We start from the raw sequence: 15,619 nt of genomic DNA on the forward strand, positions 1-15,619 counted from the left end.
CTCTGGTGCCCTGCAACCAGCTGACTTAATTGTTCTGGGAGATTTTTTTTATAGATTCCTGGGAATTTTCCACAAAGATAAATCGTGAATCTGCAAGAAGGGGCAGTTTTATTTCCTCCCTTCCACTCTCGTCTTGTATTTCCTTTTCTTGCACAATGCCCCCTGTAGAATTTCTAGCATTATGTGCAAGCTGCAGGGTTTTTAAGATTCTTTTTTTGAGGCTGAGGAAGCTCCCCTCTGAGCTATTCTACCGGGAATTTACAGTCATGAACAGATGTGGATTTTGTCCAAAAAATTTCCTTCCCATCTACGAATATAACATCATGTGATTTTTCTTCTTTATCCATTAAGTATGATGGATTACACTGATGGATATTGAAGGAGCTTTGCATTCTTAGAATAAATCCCATTTGGTCAAGGTGTGTAATTTTTTATATATACTATGGTTCTATTTACTCATGTTTGGTTAAGGGATTTTGAGTCTGTTCATAAGGGATATCGGTCTATCTTTTCCTTTTTGTTGTCTGTGTCTGGGTTTGGTACTAGGGTAACTCTGTCTTCATAGAACGAATTCTATGTTTCTAGAAGGGGTTGTGTAAAATTAGTGTTAATTGTTCTTTAAATATTTGGTACAATTCTCCAGTAAAACCATCAGGGCCGGGAGATTTCTTCCGGGGGAAAATGTGTAAATTACAAATTCAATTTCCTTGATAGTTACAAAGCATCACACTGTCTGTTTCACGTTGGGCGAGTGGTCACCACACGTGCTCACCACTAACCCCTGGGTATGGAGCCACTGTCCCGATCCTGTCCACAGGGTCTGCAGTGACAGGCCCCCCCCTTCACTGCTGACATTACTAATCTGTGCTTCCCCCTTTTTTGTCTGTCTTTAGAGAGACAGAGAGAGATCTGTGCTTTCCTGATCTCCTCAAAGAAGCCGCTTTTTTTTCATTTACTTTTTCTCATTTCCTTGTTCATAACTTCATTGATCTTATATTATATATTATCTATTATATTATTGTAATTTCATTGGTTCTGCTTATATGTATTATTTTCTCCCCTCTGGCCATCTTGGGGTCCTGGAGGCAGGAGTTCAAAGATACCCATTCCAGACAACGGGTATGTTTATGGCCGTGAACTTTCCCATCAGCACTGTGTTTGAGGTCTCTCCCACCAATTTTGAAATGTTTTACTTTTGCTGTATTCAGGTCAAGATGCTTTCGGATTTCCCTTGAGAGTTCCTCTTGGACCCACGAATTACGGGCTGCTTCATTTCCAGGTGTTTGGGAATTCTCCCGTTACCGGGAGGAAGCATGGCACGCTTTCTTCTGGCTCTGTGATTTCACATCCCAGGATGCGGTCCCCTCGGGTTCCGTGGTCCCAGTACCCATGGTCAGTCTGCTTTTTCCCCCACCATTCAGCCTCTGGCACCTGTTCCACACAGACCGCCAGGTGTGCAGTCTCACCTTGCGGGAGGAACGGGGGAAAACAACATCTAGTCCATGCAAGGATGACAGCACCACCCTCTAGATGCGGATCTAAAGCAAATCCTCTCGTGTGTCCACACAGTGGCATTTGGCTCTAAGTGACACAGAAGCAGGCATTAAGTTGCCTGGCGGATCCCACCCCGACACGGCACACTGGTCCCAAACGAGGCACTGTTGTACCTGCAGATGAGGAAACAGGCTCAGAGGGGCGCTGAGTCGGAGGCATGGTTCTTCCATGATAGGACTCAAATCCCAGCCCCCTGAGACCATCCCTGTGCTTTCCCAGCACTGACACGAAGTCACTCCTGGTCTAGCTGAGGAAAGTGAAAACCGAATCCTGTCTACTCTAACACCCTGGATCAAAAGCCCCCGGCTGGGGAGTGAGGCGAACCTGTGTCTGCTGTGTAGTTTCCTCACCTGTGAGTAGGACGGCCCCGTCACGTGACCACAACGTGAGAGAAATCACACTGGGAAGAACACAGAGCCAACGTGGACTACGCATGAGCTAGTGCAGTCACCACGGAGCCACCCGCGGTCCGGGGAAGTCACCCACCACCCAGGGGAGTCACCCGCCGCCCAGAATGAAGGACCAACTGCGTCAGGACGGCCGGACAAAAACTCCAGAAGACTCACGGGTATTCTTAGGATGAAATACACTCCCTGTAACGCGTTCGCTTCTTGTATCTGAAATCAAAGCCCTACGTCTCCCACGGGGACATTTACACAGGGAAGGAACTAGGACGACGCGCTGGCTATGCTGATGTCGAACGTGTGCTGGCTGCGTGGGGCCGTGGGCCCCACCGGCCCCACCCACACCGTTCCCCTCTCCAGGCCTTTCTCAAGTTCCGGAAGGGTTGATACTCCACACAGGGACCCCAGAGGCCAAGTCAGGGGCTGCTGCTCAACCTGAAGGTTCTTTCCGGCATTTTCTGTCCTCGGGCTGATCATCCACACCCCCGGCTGCCACCAGCACGTCTCCAACAAAGCTGGTCTCGATACACCGACATCAGCCCTCGGTCGTGGTGGGCTGGTGGGGGAGGAGGTGGGAACGAAGTCCCTGTGTTTGCCACCATCTACATCGTCCCAGTACAGAACAGACTTCTCCGCATGACGCTTACGGAACACACACGTGCACCAGCACCGCGCACCCTCTCCCTACTCCGCGCTTTACTCCCACCTGCTAGGAAAGGGGGCAGTGTGACCGCCGGGCTCTGCGCGGACAGAGACACAGTATGGTCCTGGAGCCACAGGGGACTTGGGGAGAAGGACAGCCCTTCCTCTAAAGGACGCACAGATCTGGTTTTCTCTAGGAAAGGAAGGACAGGGCACCAGCTGTCGTCACGACAACCACTGCTGGGGAAGGAGGCGGGAGTTACGTGCTCTCCCAAAAACTGTGCGAGACGACCATTCAGGGTGCCTTCTTCCGCAGGAGAAAACCAGCAGAAGGAATCCACACTCACAGAGAAGAAAGATTTTCAAATGCGCCTGGGGGGCTCAATCCATTGAGCGTCTCGTTTCAGCTCAGGTCATGATCTCATTGTTTGTGGGTTCGAGCCCCGCATCGGGCTCTGTGCTGGCAGCTCAGAGCCTGGAGCCTGCTTCGGATTCTGGGTGTCCCTCTCTCTCTGCCCCTCCCCCGCTCATGCTCTGTCTCTCTCTCAAAAATAAATAAACATTAAAAAAATTTTAAATAATAAAATGAACACACATTTAAAAAATAATACTAAATGGACGTTGGGCTCTAACTATAGCCCCTCTCCATGTGCCTGAGGTCATGCTTGAGGTCAGCCCGTCCTGGACTCTCAAGACAAGTGGTGGGGGGGGGTGTCCGCAGAAGGGGTGTAGAGCGGCCCCTTCACTGCTGCTCAGCTACCGTTCCCTCCCGGGGCCCACATGTCGTACTTGAACACCGCGCTGCGTATGGAAAGTGTTCGGGGGCTGCGACAGACCCCTCCCGACAGCCGTCACTCCCCTGGGAAGATCCAGGACAGCGGCTGGGGGTCTCAGGCGGGCAGCCCTGCTGCGGAGCAGGGAGCTCCCCGGCCCTGGGGCCCCAGTTCCTCTGTAAAGGGCAGGCCTTCTTCCAGCTTCTGGGCAGGGAGGAGTGGAGAAGCAGGGACTCTCCGCCCCAGAGCCCACCGCCCCTCCCAGCTTGCTCGAGTGGCAGACCCGGGATGTACCGCAGACGTGCACCCACAGGACACAGGTGGTGGTCAGCCCCCAGCATCTGCACGGCACAGTGACAGCCCTCCTCGCTTTCCAGGCTCTGGAGATTGGACACCCGCGAAAAGGTTTCTGCGTGAGACGCCCGGGCGGGGGGAGGACAGACTCTTACCGTGAGCGCCTCTGTACAGACCGCTGGCGCTGCCCGTCTGCGACCCGGGCGGGCTGAACGGCGCATAACGCGGGGGCGTCGTCACTGGAAAAGAAAGCAGAGCGGAGCCCTTGTGGCCGCGTCCTCCCTGATGGGGCGCCCTGCCCACCGCGAGCCTGGCTCCGGTTCTTACCATACAGTGTTTCCGGAGACACGGGAAACGCGGGCGTGGGAGAGGGTGAGTCACTGCTGCTTTTGGTTGGAGAGAAGTTCCTGCCACTGATCCCATCGGGGTCTGGGGGGTACGCGGCAGCCACCGTCTGGAATTGGCACAGGGAGTCAGGTGAAGGCCACCTCCTGACGGCGGGCCCGGACTGGCCCACCGTGCGGGGACAGGAGGCCGCGTCCCCACGCACAGCTCTGCCACTGGCGGCCACGGAAAACTGGGAAGAGCTTCAGTAACACGAAGGAAGAGGGACATCCCTGCGGCCTGTCCACCCCCGGACACACACAGAGACGGCTCAGCTCGGGGACGCGGGCGCCCAGGGGAAAAACAGGATAAAAATCATCGCTACCTGTGGTGTGCCGGTGGGTACGTGAAAGAACACAGACACACCCACGGCACAGAGAACAGTCTGGAAGTATTCATCCCAAACGGCTCTCTTCTGGTCTATTCTGGGCTCCAATCCCCCCCCCCCAACCCCCGACGAGGAGGAAGACACGGAAGGGGAGGGCTCAGAGTACCGGGTTCCGACCCATCTACCTGCAATATCTCAGCCGCACCCCCTGGAAGATGCTCCGTGGATCCCACCACGGGGTCCCATACCCACCCCGACCCACTTCCTGCTTCCCTCCCGGGGAGTCTGTGTGCCCCTGGCCACCGCCGTCCACCTTCAGCCACCTGCCCGCTCCCACCTCACCCCACTGTGCAATCAGGGCGCAGAGGCTCAGAGGAGCCTACGGTGGCCACGCCGTGCCCTCTGGGGAGGGCCGTGCACCCGGGCTCTCCCGACCACACCCCCTGCTCTTCCGGGAGGAACCCCATCTGTGAAACAGGAGGGACTCTGGGGTGTCAACAGGACCGCGATCGGGAAGTGTGCAGGCCCCGCTGTCAGGTGGCAGTGTGTACCTCCTTGGCGTCCGCTGGAGACAGGAAAGGCGCCAGGCTCACAGCCTGTTCCGCACCCGGGGTCTTTCCCCATCCACACTTGGGGAAGGCCGGCTGCCCCGCACCATCGTTGTCATACTGCCCGAGGCTGAGCTTCCGGAATCTTCCGCCCGGTGGCTCATCCCCTGGGGAGCCTGACAGAGAGACACGTGGGCTGCAGGTGATTTTACTGCAGGGAGCACACAGACCTTAATTAAGACCCGACCACACTTTCTCAAAGGGTGCTTCCTATTTTCTTTCACTTTTTGTTTGTTCTAGTTCCAAAACATTTCATCTCCCAAAAGGAAGCCCCACGCACCCTCCCTCCGCCCCTGGCAGCCTCTGTGGACTGGCCTGTTCCAGACGTTTCCTATAAACGGAATCACACACCACGTGTCCTTTGCCGTCTGGCTTCTGTCACCGAGTGTGGTGTCCCAACCTGCCACTGTCTCACCTACCTTTGTTCACTTCCTGTTTCTCCCAGGAGGGACCTTGGTGCACCTGAGGCCAGGACGGAGCCCGCCCTCCCCTCGCCAAGGGCGCACGGAGGATCCTTGGTGGCTAGAATGCGACCCGGCCAGGCCCCCTGATGGCTGCAGGCGCCTGGGGACTTTATGATCTGAGACCCCTCACCCCTTATCAGGCTTCGGGGTCCACTTTGGGGTCAGACTACTTGCATTTTGCTTTAGGACAGCCCAGGACGGAGCAGAGACACAAGATGTTTCCCTGACTCATGAACACGCCCACGTACGCACCTGCCTGCACAGACATCTCCCTTCTTCAGATGCTGTCCCGCCTCTTTACCTTGGCACCCTGTCCATCCCCTATTTGCTCACGCGCACGACCCCAGCACACGTGGATAGTAACGTCACATCTGTTAACTCGTTCACCCTTAATTTCATGCCTGGTCGGTGGTGCTTGCTCAGGGAGACACGGGGGTTGCTGTCGATGGATGTGCACGCGACAGGGGCGTCCTCACCCTTGGGGTGCACGAGGCAGCCCCGCCAGAAACCAGCAGCTCCTGCAACCGAGCCCCCCCCCACCCCCCCACCCCCCCACCCCCCGCTGCTGAGCCGGATTGGGGGCAGGACAGAACCTTAGGACGCACCCACCATACCGAGAAAGGACTGGACAAGTGTCCAGTGGCAGGTGAGCACCAGGGACCTGTGGACCCATCGTTTGCATGAATCAATACCTCCTGCTTCTGAGCCTGTAAGAGCATGGTCCAGGCAGCCACTGAGGGTCTGCTGCTGGCATGGGGCCCAGGCAGCCACTGAGGGTCTGCCGGAACGGGGCCCAGAGCATGCTCGATGGAAGTGGGGGGCATTTTCAGGCTGTGATCTGCACAGAAGCATCTCATGAAAGTTTCCCTTCCCAAAGGGGCAAAAACACAGGCCACATAGTCAGCAGAGGCCAGGCCTGTCTCGGTGACAGTCCCTGGCCTCCTCTGGGACCAAGAGCCTTCATCCCAGGGCGACACTCCTGGAGAAACGGGGCAGGTGTGAGACGTGGCCACAGCACAAGGACAGGCCAGCAGGAGCGACCCCTGCCAGGTGGGCAGGGCAAGACGAGTGAACCTGCAGCATGGAAAGTTAGGAGTTCACTTTGAGGAGTAAAAAAAAATACACCAAAATGTTCATCGACGGCTGTCTCTGGTTGTGGGGTTCCAGGCAGCATTCATGTTTCTTGTTCGTTTCCACCTTCTCTCAAGTTGTCTCTAATGACATGTATTACTTTTTAATATTTGTTTATTTATTTTGAGAGTGCATGAGCACGAGCAGGGTGTGGGCAGAGGGAGAGAGAGAGAGAGAGAGAGAGAGAGAGAGAGAGAGGATCCCAAGCAGGCTCTGCTCTGTCAGCACAGAGCCCAACGTGGGGCTCGAACCCCCCAACCATGAGATCGTGACTTGAGCCAAAACCAAGAGTCATACACTTAACCGACAGAGCTACCCAGGTGCCCCTGATATGTATTACTTTCAAAGCCAGAAAAATAAGACGCAGATGGTCTCCCAGGAGGAAGGTTTCCTTCCGCTCCGCCAGGTCCTGTGTGCCGATTCCCACCCCCCGATGCGTCTCTGTGGCTCTCCCGCTGGCAGAACCGATTCTGTGCCAGGGTGACTGTCTCTCTGCTTAGGGCCAGAGCCCAAGTCTGCGCCACGTCTGGGGGGCGGGGCTGGTAGGGGGCGCACAGCCCAGCGAGGGCAGGACAGTGTCCCCAGAGGCGGACACACAGGCGGCCCGCCCTTCGGTCGTTGGGCAAACTGGAAGGCAGGCCTGCCCACCTGCCGGGAGGGCCTCCCTTGGACTTGACTTGCATAACGAAATGCTGCACACCTACTCCCAAACTGTATGGAGAACCTGCGCCATCACCCCGGTGGTGCCCACGTTTTTCCTTTTCAGTGAAGAAGTCAAATCCAGGGAAAGGAGAAAACGAGAGACTGAATGAAGGCAGGAGAGACTCTCTGAGCTAAAGCTGCATGCTGAGAACACCAGCAGGTGGGCTCAGCCCCCCCACGGGGAGGGGTCAGCTCTGAGAAGGCTCCCTCTCTGGGCCCCTGGGCACCTGCTGTTCCCACGCACCCCCTGCCCTGTCCCAGCCCTACATCCCTGTTCAGACCCCCCACCCCTCCCCCACACTAAGATTCACCTGCTTCCTGCCTCTTCCCAGCCAGTAGCCAAGGCGCCGGGACCTCACCAGCCCTGCAGGGTCACGCAGGATGCTGGAATAGATGCAGAAAACACGGCAGTCCAGGGCCGCAGGGGTCTACGAAAATCCCTGGGACCTGCACATCCGCCCACCAGCCCTGATCACGTTCTCAGTGCGATGTCCACAGAGGGCGGGTCAGAGGGCTCCTCCTTTACCGGCTGCTATGAGCCTGCCCCACCCGGGGACCTGCTTCTCCTGCCCACATGCGGCATGTGGCCCGCCACGCGATGGTCACACAATTGGATGCCGCCAATCCCTGCGGTCCCCGTGCTGGGCATGCACGTGTCTTCAGGCTGGTCTCCTTTCCTCCCGCCACCGGACACTACTTCCCAGGCTTAAAGTGGGGCAGGTGTCCCCGGGAGACCCCCTCCTTGCCATTCCCAAACACCAGTATGTCTCATGTTTGCAATTTGACTTTATTCCCGGGGAGGGGGGAGGTACTGGGGTCACACCCTGGACTGTTCAGGTGTCACTTGGGCCTCAGCCAGGCTCGAGGAGGCTCAGGCTTACTGAGGGATGCAGGAGCTCGCTAAGCCTGAGACTCAAGCAAGGCTGGGTCCTTCAGGCATTCAGGGGACACGCAATGATGGAGCCCCGCTGGGACTGGGCCATGCACACAGGACGATAGGTGGCCTCAGCCCCCGCACACCCAGTCACTCAGTCTACGGCGGATGCAACTTACACCACTCACCACCAGAAGGTGGGCAATAACGTCACCCTCGGTAACTCAGAACCCACCCGTACCCTCCCTGCACCACCCCACGGGGGCCATCTGATCGGGTCTACGAAGGACTTGAGATCCTACAGGGTGGGGTCACAGCCCCTCCTCCGTCCCACCGAAATACATACTGTGACAGGAAGGAGGACTCACCACCCTGGTCCCTGGCATGGGACCCCCTCCATCCTCCAAACTCCACAGCAGGGCTGGAGACCTGGGCGGTAGGGGAGTCACCTGCGGGCGGGGCTCTCCCGCCTCACCCAGCACTGGGTCAGCCTCCGGGGACTGGGACCCACGCCCAGTTAGAACCACATATCTAAAACAGCCGTTCGCAAACCCAGCTGCATATTAGAATCGCACTAAAATTCCTGGCATACAGACCTCCCCGCCTTTCCCGTGGAGCCTGCGGGGAGGGGGGCCCAGATTAGAACCTCCCGGTGTTATCAACACACAACCAGGCTGAGAACCGAAGCTGGGGTCGGTCGAGCCCGAATTCACACTGGAGTCGTGCAGGTGGGGAGCGCTTAGGATAATTCTGATGCCCCGTCACAACCCCGGTCAACTCAACCTGGCCCTCTAGGGGCAGAAAGTGGCCATGCTCCTGCTCTAGAGCAGACAGAAACCCATGACCTTCTAGAACAGCACCTTTATCTCCCATCTGGGCCGGCAGAAGGCGAGGTGCCCTCAAGCTATTTATTTGTCTTTATACAAGCAGAGAAGAGTGAAGCCCTGCGTCACACAGGCCTGCACAGCCGGTTGTGGAAACTCCCGTGCATTCTTAGGAGTGAAAACAAACAAAGTCCAAACACCGCCCCACGGTGTGCTTGTGGCCTCCGCCTCCGGACTTCAGCTCATTCAGCTAAACGCACCCACCTCCTCCAGAGACAGTGGGAGAGGTCAAGGGGCAGCATGACAGGGAAAGGCCCACCCTTCCTAGCTGAAAGTTTCCAGGAGGACACGGCGAGCTTTATTTCTGCCTAAACGGAAACAGGGATTGGCTGGCCAGATCTAAGAGGCGTTTGTTAGAAAGGCCTAGTGATGGGGCACCTGGGGGGCTCGGTCCCATAAGCATGCGACTCGGTTTTGGCTCAGGTCCAGATCTTGTGGTTTGTGAGCTCCAGCCCCGTGCTGACAGCATGGAGCCTGCTTGGGATTCTCTTTCTCTCTCTCTCTGCTCCTCGCCTGCTCCCTCTCTCTGTCTCTCTCTCAGAATAAAACTTAAAACAATTTTTAAATTAAAATTTAAAATTAAAGATTTTTAAATTAAAAGAAAAAAATTCCTAACGCTGACGACCACACAGGACCACAGCACGAACGGCCTTCAGCAGCACAGACCTCTGCTTCTGGGGCTGTTTCCACCATCTGTGACCCCAGCCCAGACTCGAGAGAGCCCACGGGAACGGGCCATCACTGGCAGAAGGATGCTAAGAGGCCAAGTGAGGCAAGCCTGTCTCTCTGCATTGCAACACTGAAAGGCCTTTTCACCGGACACACTGAAGCGCTCGGTCAGCTAGCTAGTGCTGCTTGCAAAACGGCCTGCTCAAGAGGGAAACGGTATGTCCGAAAAGCTAGGAAGTCTCTCCTTCCAGTATGAGAAACTTGAGCAACACACCTCGCATGTTTCACTCCCCTAAGCTAGGACCTCAAGCACATACGGGGGAAGCCAGAGAGCCGCCAAAAGGTGAGATTATGCCTTGACTCACACGGGACTTTCAATTTTTTTTCTTAATCTTTGTTTTTGAGAGAGAGGGAGAGAGAGAGAGAGAGCACACGAGCAGGGGAGAAACAGAAAGAGAGGGAGACGCAGAATCCGAAGCAGGCTCCAGGCTCTGAGCTGTCAGCACAGAGCCTGACGCGAGGCTCAAACTCACAAACCGCGAGATCATGCCCTGAGCCGAAGTTGGATGCTCAATTGACTGAGCCACCCAGGCGCCCCTGACTTTTATTTTAATGTTTATTTATTTTTGAGAGAGAGAGAGAGAGAGAGAGAGACAGAGCATGAGCAGGGGAGGGGCAGAGAGAGAGGGAGACACAGAGTCGGAAGCAGGTTCCAGGCTCCAAGCTGTTAGCACAGAGCCCGACGCGGGGCTCGAACTCACGGACCATGAGATCATGACCTGAGCCGAAGTCGGACGCTCAACCGACTGAGCCACCCAGGCGCCCCTCACACGGGACTTTTACACTCAAGACACCATCAGCAAAGGCTAGGGCCTGGCTTCAGTTCCCTTTTTTGCTTATTTGAATTTATCTTCCTTTTGAATGATCCTTCCCCTCCCCAAATGGTCTCCTCAGACATGTCATCTCCATTTTTAGCAGCCGTGGCGTTGACGGAGGACGGTTGCCAGAGCTGTCCACCTGCAGGGCCGCCCTCAGTGGACGTGCGGGCAGGTGCCGGCTGCTGGGCTGGAAGGAGAAATGACGCACGAGACTTCTGAACAGAAGCAGGAGCTGGGACACTCCCGGGCCCGTCCCTGCTCAGAAGTCACGACCTCCCTACCCCGTGAGAGAGGATCTCACCACCCTCTATCCACGGACTGAAAAATAAACTGGCACCTGTCCAAAAGTGAGGGTGCCTGGGGCCATCACACCTGTACAGACCGGCTGCTTGTACCACACCAGAGCCCAGAGGGTCTCCAAGGCGAACTTTCAAACATGTGAGGGGGTGGTCCCCAAGACATGTTAAACAACAAATTGCCACGTGGCCTGGAGGTTCGACTCAAGAACTGAAAACATCCCGACTAATACCTGTACGTGGTTGTTGCCGGCGGCGCTATTCACGACAGCCCCCCACGCTCGGATGAGTGGAGACACGTGACATGGCCCAACCACACAGGGGAGTACCATTCAGCCCCACGCGGCAACGAAGCTCTAACATACGCCACACCATGGAGGAGCGTGGAAAAGCGGATGCCCGTGAAAGCAATCAGACACGGCAGGCCACACGTTGTATGATTCCACGCACGAAATACCTGGTACAGGCCAACGCGTGGAGTCAGAAAACAAGCCAGGGGCTGGGGCCGGGCCTGACTGCTGATGGCAATGAGCTCGGCTGGGATGCGCACTGCGCAAGTTACTAAACTCGGGGCTTTGGAGAGTCGCCACGGACGCAGCGGGTCTAGGGCGCTCCGGGGGCTCCTACGCCAAAATGCCACGGGCTCTTCCATTTCTCCTAATACCCGGTATCAGGGTAGGAGCTGCGGCCACCCCTCCGACATCTCCACAGGCAGGCCTCACTGCCAGGCTCCCACCCAGGGCCCCCCGCCCTGCAGACATGCTCAGAGGCAGCCATCCTGGCGCTGACGTGACCCTGGGCTGTGGCACGTCTGCGGGTCTCTCCCACGGGAAACAAGGTGTGCAGGGCCACGGATTCAAGCTGCTTTCTGAGCGCCAGCAAACCCTCACGATCCCACAGCGGATCCCTTCGCTTTGGGGTTGAACGCATAACTTAAACGGATGGGCCTTCCACAATCGATCGTTGCAAGTGGCTGCTTCTCACTGCTCTGAATTCCCCTCAGTATAAACAGGTCCCCTGACTCGGGAGTATTAGAGAGACAGACGCCCTCATCTGTGGAAGCACATGAAGACGCCGGCAGTGAGTCCCGCCTGCAGGATGGGGGCCTGCCGGGGTCCTGTAATCGTGGGCTGGGGGTGACGTAACAGGAACAAAGTATTCGGCAACACGAAGCAAGGAGCCCTCAAGGTCTGGGAAAAACAGAGCCCACTGTCTGCCGTCAGCAGGACCACAAATTTCACAGACTGAGTCATTTCTTCGGTTATCTGGTGTCATCAGGTGACGTCTCCCCCACTTAACGGATGTGACCCAAGAAACCGCCTAACCGGGCTGCAGGGAGGGGTGCACAGACGTCAGCCACAGCCAGGGAGTCAGACCAGCACGAGGGAGCCACAGAGGTACAGAGGGAGCAAACAGCACGGAACCCAACTCCCCCCAACCCCCACCCCGTTTCACCAGGTCAAAGCTTTCGTCAGAAAGCTCTGGATGGGGGCCAGGCTCCCCACACTGTCCTGTGATGAACCTCCTGAAGGGCCCAACTCGGCAGAGCCATCCACTTTTCCGCCAGCACCACACCCCCTGCTGACAAACAACACCGTGTGCCGGGACACAAAGGGGTTTCCTGGCTCGTGGTGGGGTCAGGAGTTTAGCGGAAGAAGGGCTCAGCCATGCCATGCAGGGTCAGACAGACAGTAGCTCTGTGCACCTGCCACACGGTAGGTGCCGAGATCACACGTGACGCAGGGAAGCTCAAACATAATGCCTGGAACAGCACGAGCACTCAGAGTGACAGTGCTTACTCTCGCTGTTAACCATCGTCATGAACAACACCAGTATCACCCTGGTGATCATCAGTCCCACCATCTCCTCCATTACTACCTTCGTCACCATTGTCATCATCTCCATCACCACCATCCTCCTCAGAAGAGGCAGAGCGCCTGGGGGCAGGGACCTATTCCTGCTCTACTGCAGGGGACGCTGGACAGGTCCCTTCATCTCTCGACGCCTCCCAAACCTCAACCATAAGACAGGAATCCATCCCGGCGGCGAAGGGCCCTGAGGGAGAGGAAGGGGGTCCAGAGAGCAACGCCAGAGAGCGGCAAGGTCGCCATTAGTGTGACCGGCTCAGCAGGACAGGTGGCCTTCGGGCCCACACACAGAAGGACGAGGAGGTGAGAGTGTCCCCCGCTTTGTGACTCCCGTCTTCGCTTACAGCAGGGACCCAGGGAGCCTGCTGACATACCAGCGCAGGACGGCCTGGCCTCGCGTGGACACCATGCTCTTGAGGGGGCGCTGGGTCCAGACCCTGCCTGAGCCCGGCCAGGCGTCTTGTCCTCGGCCTCCCCGGACGTTGGTGGCGCGCAGGCTTGGACGCCCGGCCGGACTCCCCGCAGCCTCCACACGCGGCTCCCTGCCCCTCACAGCCTCCATCCGTCCCAGCACCGCTGCCCGCTGGCTGCCCTCCCAGGCTGACCCGCCAGCTCTCCGCGGCCCCCAGCTTTACGCCACCCAGACACAGAGAACAAGTCACAGACCCCGTCCCAACACCTGTCCCTATGTTCACGAAGCCACACACCCCGAGGTCACCGCCTGTCTGCTACAGCCACCTCGGCCTCCCAGGCCCCACAGCGGGACAGCAAGGCCCCGCCCTGGTCCCTGCGCCACACGTCCTGGGGCTCAGGACCCTGCAGCCCTAGCCTCCTGAAGTCAGCGTGGCCCCACAGCAGCAGGGGCGCATAGAGACGGTGCCTGGATCCCCTCATCCCTGACTGCCTGGAACCCGCCCCTCCCTCCATCCTTCCCTACGCCCGAGCCCCCCACCCTCTGGGCCTGGCCATGAGCAGCCCCCTGCTCCCAGCAAAGCCAGCTCAGGACTGTGCACTTACTGACATGTCCCCACATGGTCGTGCCCAGGGGCCCTCCCTGCGGGCCTCCCCCAGACCCAGAAAAGAGCCCAGCACTCGAGGCTCCATTCTGTAAAGGCACGCATGAATGCAGTGTGCAACCACCCGCTCACCTTGCCGCACCGGGGCCCTGCCGGGGCCCTCTCCCGCATCCCACAGCCTGCCTCCCAGGCTTTCGGGCGGCATGGGGCCGTTGGCCTGGATGCCCGGCGTGTTCATGTGGGTGGGGACGGGCTCAAAGGTAGGGTCCAGCTCCAAGATGAGCCTGTTGAGCTGCTCGATGGACTGGTCGATGTCCAGAGTGGGCGAGCCCGGGGAGGGGTCCGCGCCGGGCTCTGGTCCGGTTCCGTTCAGGACCCTGACGTCTGGAAACCTGGGCTTGAAGGCTTTGCCGGGAGGGGGCCGCTGTGCATCGGGGAGGTGGGGCCCGGGGCCCACGCTCCTCTGCGGGGCCGCTCTGCTGCCGGTCCCCCGGGTGGGGGTGACCGGAACCCGGGGCTGGGCCTGCAGCAGGCCGGACCCGTCCTCCGGGCTGCGGCCGACGAGCCTGGCCTCCCCGTCAGGAGCAAAGCTGTACTGCTGGGCGGCCACAATCTGCTGCTGGCACACCCAGGTATGTGTGGAGTAGCCGCTCTGCCCGTAGGCCTGCGTTTGCGCGGACACGGAGGGCCTCCGCAACGCCGGGGGCGGCTGCTTGGCCTCTCGGATCCCGAAAGCCCGCTCCCGCTCGAAAGGGGCGTCCACGCCGAGGCTCAGGTCGGGGGCGAGGCCGCCGTGGGCATCTTCGCCAGCACTGTTGCCAAAGCCGTCAGACAGGAGGGAGTTCTGGCTGCTCTGGTAGCAGGCGAAGGGGCCCAGGTGGGCCGACTGGTGTCCCTCCGAGGACGACAGGGTCCCGATGCTGTCCACGCTGTGCAGGTCGTGGCCGGGCATGTCGTCGTCCAGGATGTCCGTCTCCCGTTCCTTGAGCGCGGCGTCTCCGTTCACGTGCACCTGAGCCGGCACGACGTGGCGTGTGCCGCCGTGCTTGCTGGGAGCATCGGTCATATCCTTGAGGGGGCTTCCGGAATCTTCCAGGCCAAAGCCGCTAAGCAGCTGGTCCAGCTCAGCCTTCTCCTGGGGACTGAGGCCCCGCCTGGGCCCTGCAGCCAGCCGCTCCTCCGTCCTGTCGGTCCTGACGGAGGCGGTGGAGTGGCCAGAGTCGCTGCTGACGGACAGGGTGTGGTCGCCGTGGTCTGGGCTGGTGGCGGCAGGGACGGCGGGGCCCCCGCCTGGGATGCCGGGATCTGAGGCACTCTTCTTCCTCACCTTGGCATACAGGCTGCCGTCGACCGGGCCCTGCGTGTGCGGCACTGGGGGAGAAAACGGAGACCGGCTGTGAGTCAAGGTTGAAAGCGGCCTTCAGGCTCCCGGGACGCACATGTGCACCTGCCTGAACCAAAAGACCCGTAACAGACAATGCGCTGTAATCGGGGACAAGTACTCCTCCGGGACCCCAAAATTCTGCATTCCCCCCCACACACCGGCAGAGCGAGCACCACCCAAGCAATTCTAGCAGCTTCAGGCTCCAGAACTCTTTCTACCTTTTTATGCAAAGAGCGCCATCACTTAGAGAATTTTCCAGATTCTCCAAGCTTAGCAGTCATCCTGCCTGGAGGACTGGGAGTTAATTTTGTCACAAGCCTGAACCCTGAGCACGGCCGAGCCTGCAAATCATCAGGAGGCGAGAACCCATCGTGCACGGGACACAGGGGCCGGCCAGCCCTCGGTGGGGAGAGACAGGCAGGGGCCTGTCGGGACTGCCCCACGGAGCGGTGTCCTTCCACCGGGA

General features: G+C 58.4%; 1 protein-coding gene across 13 annotated transcripts in view; it reads right to left on the reverse strand.

Annotated features, from left to right (window-relative positions):
* Positions 1 to 15,619, reverse strand: part of TNS3 (tensin 3) — a 215,542-nt gene that overhangs the window by 54,501 nt on the left and 145,422 nt on the right. For 12 of the 13 annotated variants that reach the window (XM_053897586.1, XM_053897594.1, XM_053897588.1 and 9 more), the window contains 4 exons: positions 13,902 to 15,140; positions 4,931 to 5,103; positions 3,995 to 4,121; positions 3,823 to 3,906 (listed from right to left, as the gene is read on the reverse strand). In XM_053897586.1, the coding sequence (XP_053753561.1) occupies positions 3,823 to 3,906; positions 3,995 to 4,121; positions 4,931 to 5,103; positions 13,902 to 15,140 (1,623 nt within the window). The remainder of the gene's footprint in view (positions 1 to 3,822; positions 3,907 to 3,994; positions 4,122 to 4,930; positions 5,104 to 13,901; positions 15,141 to 15,619) is intronic. The other variant, XM_053897593.1, reaches the window with a different exon arrangement.

This window comes from Panthera pardus, unplaced genomic scaffold, assembly GCF_024362965.1.
Source record: "Panthera pardus isolate Hobbes unplaced genomic scaffold, ASM2436296v1 HiC_scaffold_8, whole genome shotgun sequence".
NCBI classification, from domain to species: Eukaryota; Metazoa; Chordata; class Mammalia; order Carnivora; family Felidae; genus Panthera; species Panthera pardus.